The sequence below is a fragment of the Aythya fuligula genome, chromosome 6, assembly GCF_009819795.1.
Source record: "Aythya fuligula isolate bAytFul2 chromosome 6, bAytFul2.pri, whole genome shotgun sequence".
Taxonomy (NCBI): domain Eukaryota; kingdom Metazoa; phylum Chordata; class Aves; order Anseriformes; family Anatidae; genus Aythya; species Aythya fuligula.
In genome coordinates this window covers 35707706-35722245 of record NC_045564.1, presented here as the reverse complement: position 1 = coordinate 35722245, position 14540 = coordinate 35707706, and the positions used below count along the sequence as shown (strand labels likewise).

Genomic DNA, 14540 nt, shown 5'->3' with positions numbered 1-14540 from the left:
CTCCTTCCTACTGCAGGTTAGGCTGCAGCTTCTCTTAATCTGCCGTTCATCCTCCCGTTCTGTAATCTGGAAACATATGAATAATATGTAAGGCATTTGTAATGGGATTAATTTATTTTGAGGACTTGTTTGTGTTGTGGGTTTTTGGTTGCTTTTTCTTACATAAAATGTGGATAACTGGAAATCGAGCGAGTCAGTAATTAGCATTCACTTTTTTCTTTTTCTTTCTTTTTATCATATGCATCTAAATTCAGTTTAGCTCTTTAAGGAATTGCCAGACTGCCCTTGATTTATAGGCAGTGTCTTCTGGATCTGAGAGGATCTAATTCAAATTAATAATACTTGAATCTGATTTCAGGATATTTGCACTGTGCTATACATTTCATTAAGATATCACCACGTTGTGTGCCTGTGTGTGTGCACATGACTATCTACAGGTATATTTAGGCATGGGCAAGTCATGTAACCTGCAAGAAAAAAAAATAATAATAATAATAAAACAGCGTTGGCATTTAGACAGCAGTGGCAAGAAAACTTTTAGCAAAGCCAAGCTAACTCAGATCCGGGGGGAAAAAAATAAAATAAAATAAGTGAATAATGAAAATAGCGAATCGGGGGGGGTGAGGGGGAATAAAATAAGTGAATAATTAAAATAGCGAAGAGAAAAGCCTTGTCCCCACCTCTGCGCAGCTGCCGGGCTCGGCGGCAGCAGCCTCCAAGCACTGCGCGGCCGCTCGGACCCACGGCCCGGGCAGGGCGCAAGTAGAGCGCAAATAGGGCGCAAGTAGGGCGCTGCCGTCGGCGCAGCCTTTTTCCCCCGTTCCTCCTGCCGCGCAGGGACCTGCGGCCGGGGGACAGGTAGCGAGGGGCTGTGGGGAGCCTCGAACCCCCCCTGGGCTGTGCTGAGCCCCCCCGGAGGCAGCCCCCCGCTCTGCCTCTCCCCTCTCCCCCAGACCCGGATCACACCGGGGCACCGACGCCTGCCTGGAGCTCGCAGGGTTAGGTTCGGGGAGGAGGTGAAAAATAGCAATCGCATCGCGGTGGGGAGGATGAGCTGCTGTTGGGGGGCTTGGGGGACCCCCGCCGTCCTTTGCAGTGTTTAATCATCAGAAAGGTGTCCTCTGATCAGCAGCATTTTTGAGTGCAATTGCTAGTGACTATTGCTCGCGTTCCTGCTCTTGCTGTAGGCACACATTCAATGCACAGTTCAAGAGCAGTTTATCTTAGCTTAATGTAAGTAAAAGTATAGTGTCGGATCAGTGTACCATTTGTTTCAGTTTTCTTCAGGAGGGAGGGAAAAAAAGAAAAAAAAAAAAAAAGAAAAAGTGCTGTAATAGATTTAACTCTGTCAAAGCAGGGAAATTGTTCCGCAGCTCCCTAATACAGCCCTTTGGGCAGCTCCACGGTTACCTTCAGAAAGGATCACGCAAGTAGGAAAGACGTGAAGTTTATCTTTGCACGGAGAGCATTTCAAGCCCTTTTAGAGGGAGAAGCGGCTGCGGGTTGTGCTGGGAGCCGGGCAGGAGCGGCTGAGGCTCAGCCATAGCAGCCCCTTTGCACTAAACCGCCTCGCTCAGCATCCCCAGCCTGGGCTGCCTGACTTACTTCTGTATTAGTTCTCAATTACGTGCAGTGTAAACCAGCTTTTTGATTAACAAAACAGCAGAGCATTGGTTAAGAACACTTAAACTTCAAAAAAAAATCCCCCTGGGAAGTGGGCTCTGAATTGGTTAATAATGTGCAGTACTTGCTAAATTGCTGACTTCCAGATGTGGAAAATATCTTTCTTGTTTAGGACCTACGTAACCTGATTGGATTACGACAGAAGCGTCACATTGGAAGGCTTTTGAGTGATGATTTAATTAACCATACAGTAGAAAGCTGTATTTGCCAGGAAACCCCTTCCATATTTGCATAACCAATCCCTTCAGTGCAAAGGTGGAGTCTGGGCTTCTTCTCTTTTTTTTTTTTTTTTTTTCTCTCTCTCTTTTTTTTTTTTTTTCTAGATGCAATTTTATTTTAATTTTAATACTTTGCAAAGGTGAAAAACTTGTAACCTCCGCGAAGTTCGGTACCACGCGTTGCTCGCTGGAGCTGCCTGCCGTGCAGCCAGCCCCGGGCAGGGCAGGGGCAGGAAAAAGCGCCCAGCTCCCCCCTGCTCCCTATCTGTGAACAAAACAGAGCGACTGTAAGATCTCAGCACGGTTGTTGTGTTGTTTTTTTATTATTTTTTTTTTCATCAGATTTAGCTGACTATTCAAATAACCTGGACGAGTGCTGAAATGAAATGAAAGAGAGGGGAAAAAAAAAAAAAAAAAACAACAATAATAATAATAAAAATGCCCCCAAAGAAACGCGTGAGGATAAAAATAAAACAGCAGCAAAACGAGCGGGAGGCAGCCAGGAGCTCGTTTGCGGTGCCCGCACAGAGTTTAGTTTCTAGGCGTTGCGTTAGGGTAAGTTTTGGCCCTCCGCAAGCTGCGGGAGCTGCGGGAGCGCAGCCGGGCAGGATGCGGCCCCCGGCGGCTCCCGGGGCGGCCGAGGCGGGGGGGGGATCCCCCGGGGGGGGGGGGGCGGGATCCGGCGGGGGGGATCCCGCCGGGGGGGGCGGCAGGGATCCAGCCTGAGGGCAGGGATCCGGCAGGATCCTGCTGCGGTTGGGGGGGGGGGATCCGGCACACATCTTGCCTGGGGGAGGGGGATCCCATATGAAGGGGGGGCTGGGGGGGGAGGTTTACACCCTAGGGGGGTCGCAGGGGGGGAAGAGGCATGGGGGGGGATAGGGATGCACCGCGGGGGGGTGGGGGGATGCAGCCTGGGGGGGGAAATGCACCCCTGGGGGGGACAGGATAAACCCCGGGGGGGTAAAGGATGAACCCTGGGGGTTAAAGGACGCACCCCGGGGGGGTCAGGGGATGCACCCCAAATTGGAGGGGGGCAGAGGCTGCAGCCGGGGGGGCCCGAGGCCGCATCCCCCCGCGGGGCAGGGGCTGCGGGGGGGCCGCGGGGCGCGGAGCGGCGCGGAGCGGGGCGGGGGGCGGGCGCGGGGCGGGGGGCGGGCGGGAGGAGGTGGAATTGCATTTGTGCCGCTAAAGCCCTTCGCGGAGACTTCAAGGTATAATCTATCCCAGATCCTTTCCCAGAGAGAAACTTGGCGATCACGTTTCCACATGATGCTCACGTTTGGTGCTCTTCAATTATCCCTCCCCACAAAGATAGGTGGCGTGTGTTTCAGGGTCTCTCCTCTCGCTCCTACAGAAAAGAAAAAGAAAAAAATGTCATTAGAAGAGGCGTAACACGTCAGTCCGTCCCCAGGTTTGTGTTTCCTGGAGTGGCAGAAAGAGATCAGTCCTAACCTGCCCAGCAGGAATAACGGTCCTTCCGACAACTCTTTGCAAGGCTTTTTACAATTTCTCCAGGAGCTGCATCTCCCTTCACCTTTTCTCCTCCACTTCGCGGCTTCTTCATGCTTTTGCTTCTCACCATTTCTGGCCAAAACTACAACCAAGACTTCGCAGGTAGGTTGGGAATTTAATTCCGTTTTCCTTCTTTTTTTTTTTTTTTTTTTCCTCCCCTTCTTTTTCCTCCCACCACCTCGCGCTCCAGCGGGCTTCTTTAATTTCGATAGGGTTTGATTATTTTTTTTTATTTTATTTTTATTTTTTTTTAAAGCATGCTGGCTTCTCCCTGCCTTGCTCAGACTTGGGGCGAAAATCTCCCTTTTTTTTTTTTTTTTTTTTTTTTTTAACCGAAACCCGAAGTCACTCGGGCTCCTGCTCCGGGAAGGGGCGAGCGGGGTCGGGGCGCTGGGGGCTGCCCCCCCGCTACCTGTCACCAGGTACGGGAGGCGCCTTGCGCACCGCAGCAGCCAAAGTTTTAGCGCCGGGGAGGCACCTCGTCCTCCCGCAAAAAGGCGAAATCAAAGGCTGGGGATTTAAAATAAAAGCCACCCGGCCACCTCCTGCTCTTTTTCGCTTGTAGGGTTCCCTCCGGAGCCCCAAAGTTTGCAGGTACCTGTTAATGGTAATGCCGAGCCGGCGCGGCCGGGCACCGCTGGAGCCCCAGCCCGGGGCAGGGCTCCCGGCGAGGATGTGTTTCCCCAACCAGAAAGTTTGCTGTTTTGTCTGCTTACTTAGTTTCATTTCTTTATTTTATTTTGCGAAGCTGGGTGAAGTAACACCTTAGCTTCTGGGATCCTAAAGCAAGAAGTGAAAGTACTGACTGGAACTTAAAAGTCGTTTACCAAAAAGCGAAAAATATATATATATTTAAAAAAAAATGCTAGCCAGTTGTCTGGGAAGAAAAGTGTTGCCGAGATCTGCAGGTTTCAAATTATTGACAACTTTTGGGGGGAGGCTGAAGAGCAGGGGAGATAGCGAAATGCATTTAAAACAATTCTCCATTGGGCGTTTTGCATGAAAACGCCACTCGCCGAGGAAGGCTCAGAGCCTCGCTCGCCTCGGCTCCTGTCCTCCCCACTCTGCTGCATCCCGTGTCAGACCTGCCCCGGTGATGCCAGCCTTGCCCACTCCAGAATCGGGAAAAACTGGCAAATCCTAAACTTTCTGGCGCATTTCTCAGCCTCTCCCTTCCTCGGCCGCATGCATCCACATCCAGAGAGCTCGCAATCCTCCCTGCCCAGGCGCAATCCCAGGCAGGAGAGTGTGAGTAAACATGCTGACCCCGCACACACACACTCTCAATATTCCCATCCTCTTACCTGCTCGGGGATTTTTTTAGCCAGGCAGGTTTTATAACCGCAAAGGTCTGAACAGAGAGTTCAGGCGGAATAAAAGACCTAGCAGCAACACACTTCCCTGCTCAGTCCTGGTGTGAAGCTCCAGCAAAGTCAAAAGACACAGGGAATAATAATAAATAGAAAAGCCCACTTTGCTGGGGAAAAAAAAAATGGTGAGGCAGGTAATCATTTATTTTATTTTATTTTTCTACATTTTGTACAAAACTCCCAGTGCAGGGGAAGACAATAGATGCGAAGGCGAGGAGGGGGAATCCTGCTCAGGAGAGCAAGGGTTAATTGCCCTTGTTTTACAGTTTGCATCTGTTACATCTTTTATAGCCCCCTGTTTAAACTAATCCTCAAGTCAAAGCATCTTTAAAGCTACAGCATCTTCCTCGAGGTGGACTGAGTTTCAGGAGCGTTCTTGCAGCAAAGCAAAGGCTCCAGTGACAGATAGAGGCTCCTGCACAGCCGGGCACGCACAGTAGGTCCCAAAGTTTACAAGTTAAAACACACACACCCAGCCTGAGAGCCTGAAAACTCTGACAGCGGTAGTTTTGATTTCTGTTTCTTTTCTGGGGAAAGAGAAAAAAAAAATGACACTCTGAAGCTTTGTTTAAGTAAGGGGCAGGGGAAACCCTGAATATTGTCAAACTGACTAAAAAGGTGACAGAGGTTTATAATTACCCCGCTCATTGTTAGGGGGAGGGGGAGGTCTCCGCTCTGTGCTTTACCCCAAAAGGGCAGGGGAGAGCCATGTTTCCCTCCGCTCTTATCACTTCGCCGGGGTGCACTCTGGCAAAAAAAAATAAAAACAAAATAAATAAAATGAAGGCAGGGGCAGCAGCAGAGAAGGCTAGCATTTCGTGCGCAAACAAGTCCTAATGTCAAATTAAAGTACTTTTAGGAGGAAACGGTCCGCCTAGCATTGAGTCAGGCAGCCTACTGTAAAAGCTGTGCTTCTCCTCATATACGGTCATGAGTTATGACTCATTTGAGATGTAATTCTGGGCTCTCTCTGATCTGCTTTGCTGGTGCAACACACACACACACACACACGCACACACACACACACACGCACCCGCACACGCGCGCACACGCACCCCGGGAGCGAGCGGGAGCCACACGCACACGCACACCCGCACGCAGGGGCACGCACCAAAAAGAAAGAGAGCAAAAAGAAAGCGAAAAAAAAAAAAAAAAAAAAAAAAAAAAAAAAAAAAAAAAAAGAAAAGAAAGAGAAAGAAAGAAAGGGAGCAAGAAGGCAATCTGCCCGGCTGGGGAGCGAGGGGGGAGCCCGCTCCGTCTGCGTCCCACCTCCCCCGGCACGGCAAGCCTCGCCGTGTGCGTGGATGGGTTCTTTTGCGGGTGCAAATTCGGGTCCCCGTTGGCGCCCTGCGTTTAAATGGGATATACCAATGCCCACATTGTTGCTGTGTTTGGTTGTTACATAGAGTCTGCGTGCTGCTGAATCAGGGAGTCGAGTCCATGCGAACTGCCATCTGATCCACTCTTATCAATGAAGCAGCAGATCATGGCGGATGGCCCCAGGTGTAAGAGGCGAAAACAAGCCAACCCCCGGAGGAAAAACGGTAAGCAGCCCCCCGAGCAAACTTTTCCGGCCGGGCGGAGAAGCCCCGGGGGGGGTGGTGGTGGTGAGGGGGGGGCTGGAAGGCGAAGGGGGGGGCACGGCGCAAAGAGGGGAGGCAGCGGCGGAGCCCGGAGCGGGGCGTCCCGCGGAGGCTGCGCGGCCGCGGAGGCTGCGGTGCTCCGGTGATGCTGGGGGGGGACACTCGGGGAGGCAGCGGGGTGCTTCAGGAGGGGGCCAGGGGGGCGCGCAGCGCGCCCCCGCCGCGCCCCAAAGTTTGTTGCGCGGGCGCGGAGCGGGCGCGCCCCTGCCCCGCGGCGGAGGGGAGGCGGCGGCCGGGGGCTGGAAGGGCCGGGGGGGCGCCGAGAGGAGCGGAGAGGAGCGGAGGGGGGCCGAGAGGAGCGGAGGGGGCGCGGAGAGGTGCGCAGGGGGGCGGCCGGGGAGCCGCCGGCCCTGGGAAAAAGCCGGCACCGTGAGAACCCCGGGGCGCGCCGGCACCGGGCAGCGCCTCTCGCTCGGGCTCGGCGGAGGCTCCGCAAGGAAACTTCCTCCCCGGGAACCGGGAACCGGCCCCACGAGGTCAGGGGGGGGGCCTCCGGGCCACGCTCGCCCTCGCCCCCCGGCCCCGGAGGCTGCGGGGGGCAGGGGGGGCGCTGGGACGCGGTGCTCCGCTCCGAGCCCCCCTCGGGAGGCTGGCACGGGTGCGGGGCTGTGTGTGCGTGCCTCCCCGAGTGCCTCCCCGTTGGTTATTTTTTTTTTTTTTCCCTTTCTCCCCCCCCCGGCCGACAGCCGCTGCCCCCCTCCCGCAGCCCCTCGCACGGCCGGGCCGGCCCCGCTCGCAACAACTTTCCTCCCCGCCGAGGAGCCGGGGGAAAGGAAGATGTTTTGTGCGAACCTGAACCCGCTCGCTTAGGGCTCGGCTACTTCTTTTAAGTGGAGAGGTGGAGGTGGGGGTGGGAAAAGGGGGGGGGGGGGGACACGACAACAATAACAAAAAAAAAAAAAAAAAAAAAGAAAGAAAAAACAAAGAGGAGAGAATGTTGATTAGAAACAAATGATCCTTCCCCCCCTCCCCTTCCCTCTCTCTCTCTCTAGGTTGTGAGTGTGTGCGAGTGTGTGTGTGTGTGTGTGCGTGTGTGTGTGTCTTTTTCTTGTTGTGGTGGAGGCGTCGAGCCATATGGGGGAGTGATAGAGGAATTTTAGTCAGAAACTGTTCGCTGTGTTACACTGGCTTTTCCCTTTGTGTTGTCTTTGATCTATTTGCTTGGCTTAGTATTACAAAAAAAAACCAACTAAAATAATATATTCCGAGCAGCTTCCCAAGGATCCGTTCCTTGTTATCTTTTTTTAAAGTCTCTCCCCCTCCACCACCACCCTTTACTCTTGTGTCTGTCATTATTTAAGGTGGTCCTCACAGAGGAGACCTCCCCTTCCCCTCATCTCTGGGTAATTTAGTAGACATTAAAATTACACGTAATGTTTCCCTCTCCTCTCTTGTGTTTCCTCTGTTCTTTTTATTAAATGTTGGTTATTGATTTTCTAAAATCAATGTCTGTTGTGGGGCTTTTTTCCCCTTACAAGTATCTAAAGCACGTTGCTGATCAACTGGATAACAAAAGCTTTGTGTCAAGTAGCCTTTTTTCTTATGTTAAACAGTCATTTTTGAGAGAAAAAGAGAATGAGATTTAAAGCAACGCATCCAGAAGTGCTCTTTTGCAGGAAAGAATATTCTGAGTGTTTGAGGGGGGTTTATTCTTCTGCTTTCGCCTCCTCGCCTTTTAACACAAGCTTATTAGTTTAGCGTGTTAAACCCATCACATGCTCCGTGCTGAGGGATGCGCCCGTGTGTCTAATATTTTCTCCCCCCGATCCGAGTGGAGAAACAGAAATAAAAGGGCCGGGTGCCCGCGTTTGGGTAGGGCACCCCGTCGCAGCCTCTGCCCCCTGCCCTTGCGCGCAGGGCTTGGGGAGGACGCGCGGCCCGGGGTGGCACAGGCTCCTGCCTCCCTTCGCCTCGGGGCTTTTCACCCCAAGTGCTCTAACTTGGGAAGCCGCCCCCGGCTCGGGAGCCGCAAGTTGAATTGCGATTTTGGAAGGTAACCACCGAAAGAGCCCGCAAACTTCAGCTCAAGTGTGCGCGCTGGCTGCGCGAAGGTCTAACTTGTGCGCCGGCAGCCTCTTGCTCTGGCCAGGGCAGGGGGGAAAGGCTCCACTTTCTGCCTGTCCCCTCTTTTCTTCTCTTTGTGCCCCAGAATTTGGTTCTCTCATTCATTTCCGAGTGAGAAATGTCCTGGTTTTGAGAAGCAGGTAGACGAGCGAGGGTGGGTTTTGGTGGTGGTGGTGTTGGGTTTTGGTGGTTTTGGTGTTGTTTTTTTTTTTTTTTTTTTTATTTTCATTTTCTCTTTCTCGACAAGCACGTATCCAGTGCCTTTCCCGTTGGGAATTGCCCAGGATTTATCTGGACTGAGTGGATTTTTGCTTCTTTCCTGGATTCGTGGAAAAGATGTCACTTCTGAGCTTGTGTCTTTGCTGATAACACTAGAAACGGTGATGCTTATCGAAATCAGACAGAAATTCCTTATGAAACGCGGCAGGACCAAACTAAAAATTAAAAACACGGGAAATAAATAAATAAATAAGCCACCCAAAGTAGATGGCCATCGAGGAAGCCGGAGTGGCGTGAGTGCAGTCGGCCCCGAATTGCAGGGGGGGGACCCCGCGGGATCGCCCAGCCGCCGCTCCGGGTGCGCGCCCGGCGGCGTGTGCGGGGCTGGGCAGGGCTCGGCTCGGCTCGGCTCGGCTCAGATAACGGGGCCGGCTGCGATCGCGGCGCCGAGCGGGGGGGAAAGCCGGGGAGGAGCCCAGGGGGGGCGAGATAACGGCACGGTTGGGGGCTGAGAGCCTGGGGGGGGGGCGGCTGGGCAGGACGGCGCCCCCTCCTCCCCAGCCCCCCCCCCCCCGGGAATGGAGGGGGGGGGGGAAAGGAGGGGACCCTATAAGTGGGGTAGGGGGGATTTGGGGTTGAGGGGGGGCCGGGGGAGGCAGCCCAGGAATGCGACGGCGCCCCGGGAAGTTGGGTCAGATGATTCCCGGCGCCTGACTCACTTCGCGGCACTTTCACTCGGGAGAAGTGGCGGCGGAGCAGGAGGAGGAGGAGGCGGAGGAGGAGGAGGAGGAGGAGGGAGATGGTGGAGGAGGAGGAGGAGGAGGAGGAGAGGGCAGCGAGCCCCCTTTCCGCCCCGCTCCACACGGGCGCCCCGCGGAGGTGGGGGTGCGCAGGCAGCGGCGCGGGGATGCGCAGGGATGCGCGGAGAGGGGCGGCGGGGTCCCTGCTGCCTGCCCTGCCCTGCTCTGCCCTGCCCCTGTCCTCCTTAGGCCAGTGTATTTTTTTCCCCTGATCCCCCCCCTCAAAAAAAAAAAATAAAATCCCCTGGAAGGAGGGGAAAGGGGGAGGGGGGAAAGTTGGAGCTAATTTACTCCAAAGTTTCAGTAAACAGCTCCCTTTGATTCCTTTGCCATCTCGCTTCCAGTTGCAAAGAAAAGGGAGAAAGTTCAATGCTTTCAGGGCGTCTGAGCCGAGCAGAGCCCGCAGCAGCCGAGCGGCCGCGGTCACACTGCCCGGAGCCTTTCCCCAAAAGACACACAGCCTCCTTTAGGGGATGTGGGGAAGGGGGGAAACCCACTTCACTTCCCACTTGCCAAAGAGAAAAACGAGCCCGGCAGCTGCCTTTAGCGAGTGGGAAGCGAGGCTCGCCTTCCCAGCCGGGAGAAGTTTGGAGGCAGCCCGGGGGAGGCTGGCGAGGCAGCGGGGAGGCTGCCTGTCGCGACATTCAGGTGGCGCAAGCTGGAGAGGGCACCTGGGAGCGCTGCCTTGCCTCGGCACCTTGCCGGGGGGGCGAATCCGTTGCGAGCAGATTGCTCGGGAGAGCGGCTTCCTCGGCTGGGAATTAAATGCGCTCCGTCGAAGGAAGCACCTGGAGATAGGTATTAAAAATCGAGGCGCAAAATGCGGGCAGGGCGCAGCGCATCCCCCGCTGCACCGCTCCGCGCACCGTGGCGGCCGGAGCGAGCCGTGGCAGGGAGCAGAGGAGGCTGCTCTCCGTAGCAGGGCTGATCTATTCGTTTTATTCGGAGTTTGGAGAGAAGCAGGGAATTTGGAGGTTAGCGCCCGCTTCGTCGTTTGCCACTCGTGACGGTGCTGCGCTCCCTGGGCTCTGCTTATTGCACGCGAGGAAAGTTTTGGGGGAACCTCTGATTGCTGTGAGAAAATACATTCGGTGCCTGGCAAAGCCACGTATGAAAATTAAAATAAATAAATAAATAAATTTTAAAAAAATGAGAGAGTTACAAGTTAATTATTGATAACGATACGAAGCCAACTGCCCAAGGTAGGGAAAATAGATGGAAGACCGAGATGCAGGCTCAGGACAGGCTGGTAATATCGCCCAAGAAAAATGTGTGTCTCCCTTTAGAGTGGAAGGCAGGGTGTTGATTCTTTTACAGCAGCCCCACATTCATTCCAAGAAATAGGAAATTCTTCGCCTCCCAACAGTTTTTGGCATCTGCATTATCCCAGTGCTTTTAAGGTGCATTTTCTCCTCTGTGAAAGAGAACTCTTTGTCCTTTTTTCTCCAAGACCATGGCTTCCCAAGGTAGACACTATTTTGTGCCTGTCACATAGAAAGGGAGTGCAGGTTTGCAGTGCTCACAGACAATTGATTGTCTGCCCTAATGTGTTTCATTTACATGTTTATAACGTCAATAGTGCTGGGGTGTCCACTGTACCATTCATTCCAGCATTCCCACAAGGGTGCAATTGTCTGAATGGCCAAGTCAGACACCTTTTTGATTGCTCTTTAGTTGTCTTTTTAGAGTACGGAGAAAAAGGGGAGAAATCTGTGAGGCAGAAACACTAGTTGAAAATATTTCAGAATTAAACGTCACCATTAAAGCAGATGTGAGCATTAGACAAACAAGATATTTTAACTAAGGCTCTGAAGGTGTAAACAAATTCAGAACAGAGGGGATGGTTACTGCACGCTGCATCCAGTCTTGCTCCTTAATTTTTTAAGCTCCTTTCTTTTTTCATGTTTTGTGGTTTTCATTTTCATTTCAGCCTCTGTAAATGCAGCCACCTCCTAACTCTTTGTATGCTTAGCTGTAATTTGCGATTTTTTCCCTGTGTATTTACATATCTCTGTTTATGCCAACAGCGTCAGCTAACCGCTTGGAAAGTCTAGTGAGAGAATATTCAGGCTGCGAGAAGCATAAACTTAAAAAAATAAAAATAAAAATAAAAAAGTAAGATCCAAATATTTCTTGATTAAGCATTTTTAATGAAAAAAAGAAAGGACAATGCCTGGACTTCTTGAGGCAGTTTAACTCAAATAGCTGTGTACCAACTTCTCAGGGCTGCGGCTGCCGTCCTCTAGACTGCGAGCTTTCAGCAAAGAGCTCCTAGGAGTTGCAAAGTCCCTCAAAGCTCGGTTTTTAAGGTGTGCTGTGCTGTTTGGATATGCCACGCTGTCCTTCAGCACAGAAGCTGCTTTCTGAGGGAGGCGAGGAACGACTGCCTGCGTTTCCTACCCGAATAACTGAGCCTCGCAGATGCAGGCGGATCTGTGCATGCGTGTGCACCTACCTAGGCGTGCGGGGAGAGAGGCTGTGCGCACACCCAGCACATGCAGGTCCGCCTAAAAATAACGGCTCGCCTTTCAGACGAGCTCCTTTCCCCCTAAAAAATGACGACGGTACAATTAACACGAGTTGACCTGCTCCGTCCACGGGCCAGAAAGGGAAAAGAGCCCCAAGTCCTGGGGAGGTAAAGCGAGGGAAAAGTTTTGTGATTTTTTTTTTTCTTCTTCTTCTTCCCTCCCCTCTCTATAATTTTTGTTGTAATTTAAAAAAAATGCCTGTTTGTGGAGAGATTTTTTTTATTTTTATTTTTATTTTTTTGTGCCTACCAGGGAAGATACACACAGTAGATGCACCGTTAGCTGAACCCCTGACACGGCGGTCTTTTGAATGCCTTAGGTATGATTTCACTTTCGCTCACATCAATGCTGACCTGAATGCCTTTCATATCTGATCCGCTGTGTCTCTCCCAGTAAACATCCCCTGAGGGGAGAACAAAGAAAGGAGCTCTTCTTCTTCTTAATCACAATTCAGCCCATTCACCGCCGGCAGGCTACATTTGCATTCTGCAACAGAAAGCCAAGATGAAAAGAAAAAAAAAAGAGAGTGAGAAGAGGGGGGAAAAAGCAGAAGGGTGGAGGCTGAGTAAAATAACTTAGGTGTTTGTAGCTGTTTGTTGGGCTTCCCCTAGTTACAAGCCTTATATAGATCCTGCTCTACCCAGCCTTGGCTCCTCTGACAGGCAGATAGTGTTACAAGATGGCATGCCTGTACTATTCATGGCCACTCGCTCTAACACTTGAGGTAGAAAGTGTCAGGGAGGGATCAAATTCTACTCCGAGCAGCCTGCTAGAGTTAGGGTCAGGTGTGTGTACTCTCGGCTCTTGACTGCTGCCTATTCTTTTCGTTTAATTACGATTATTGTTTACTCGCCGTGACCTTGGGCAGAGGGGTGGCCGGGGGGGAGAGGCAGGCTGGGCCACCCCCGGAGGGCTGTGGAAAGGGGGGGAAAAGCCGGCTCCCCAAATTAACGGGGTGTCACCTCTTCCCCGGGGGGCTCCGGGTGGGGGGCAGCGGCTGGGGGGGCTCCGGGGCCGTTGTTTTTCTCCCCCCCACACCCCCGGCTTTGGCCGGCCCGCCCCGTCGGGGAAAAGCAGCGAGCTGCGGCCGGCAAGCGGCACCGAGGAGGAAGAGGAGGAGGAGGAAGAGCAGGAAGGCGACCTTCGTGGCACTTTCAGTGGCCGGGCTCTCTGGTGGTCACGTCCACGTCCATTTTCCCATCGCCCCCCCCCTCCTTTATTTCCCCGTCTGCCCGCTCTCCCCCAGCTCTTCTGGGCTTTTCAGAAGCCACTTGGAAAGAGATGGCGAGGTCTTTGGTCGGAGCCACTTTTTTCGCACCAAGAGAAGGTTTATTTATAACCGGATCCCGCTTACTGAAAAGTATTTAAGCCCTTTCAGGCAGAGCTGTCAAAATTTCCCGTGTTGTTTGCCTCTATTTGCAACATGCAAAAAGTCCTATGCAGTTGCTGGTATCGGAATAGCCGGGGTAGCGCAGAAATCTCAAGTGACAAGTTTTCAGCTACACCATCTCCTGCCGACCAAACTGTCATTTTTTTTTTTTTTTTTTCAGAAACCGCTTTTAAGATCCTCACTTTTTTTTTTTTTTTTTCATTTTTTTTTTTTTTTTTTCCCCATCAGCAAATAGATTAAACGTGCTAAAGCAACTTCGGGAGGGAAGAGCAGCTCGAACAATGCGGAGCGGGAGGGATGTCTTATTTTCCTGTAGCTGCTCTGGCAGATCTCACTCAGAAGGAGCACGCTAAGCGAGATGTTACCAGTTGAACAGAAGCATGTGACACAGATTCCTGATTTTTTCCCAGAAGATTTGCAGAATTTACAAAAAGAGATTATCTCTACACCTTCCACCCTCCTAACCACCCCCATGACCCAAGCAGTGGAGGATTTAGGCAGATTTACTTCAGTAAACACCTTTGGACACTTGGGGAAAAGTAGGAGTCTGTTTGCAAAAGCAGGCTTTTGTTAAGTGAGGTGCTGGATAATGCTTTACCCGGCAGCTGTGATATTAACCTCCCCGGCGAGGCTGCAAAGCGCCTTAACTCCTTGCGCGCTGCGCGGCCGCAACCCGCGCAGGTACCGCGCAAGGGGCGCGCAGGCGGGAGGTGCCCGGGGGCAGCATCGCCTCCTGCCTCTGTTCTCCATCCTCCTTCCTCCAGCCTCCTGTTTCTTGCCTCTATCCTGCCTCCTGTCTCCTCACCGGCCCCAGGGCTGCCAGGGCAGGGGGGCACCGCCACCGTCACCCCATTTCCCAGCCCTTGGTTCCTCTCTGTTCCGAGCCCTCTGCCCCAAATCTCGGCCGGCCCCCAGCCTCCCCGTGCAGCTCGGAGGCTCTCCCACGCAGCCCGTGGGGTGCTTATTTTATTTTATTCATTTTTTTTTTTTTTTTTTTCAGGAGAATAACTTTACAGGTGTTTCTCTTTTTAGCTCCAGCACAAGATTGCCTCGTTTCAGGACTTTTGTTGTCGAGCGTTCTTTTTTTTTTTTTTTTTCCTTTTTTTTTTT

General features: G+C 52.5%; 1 protein-coding gene across 3 annotated transcripts in view; it reads left to right on the top strand.

The window, feature by feature from the left end:
• The first annotated feature begins 3070 nt into the window (after positions 1–3070).
• Positions 3071–14540, top strand: part of ZEB2 (zinc finger E-box binding homeobox 2) — a 110851-nt gene continuing 99381 nt past the window's right edge. For 2 of the 3 annotated variants that reach the window (XM_032190194.1, XM_032190192.1), the window contains exons 1-2: positions 3071–3518; positions 6193–6330. In XM_032190194.1, the coding sequence (XP_032046085.1) occupies positions 6258–6330 (73 nt within the window). In that variant the 5' untranslated portion in view covers positions 3071–3518; positions 6193–6257. The remainder of the gene's footprint in view (positions 3519–6192; positions 6331–14540) is intronic. The other variant, XM_032190193.1, reaches the window with a different exon arrangement.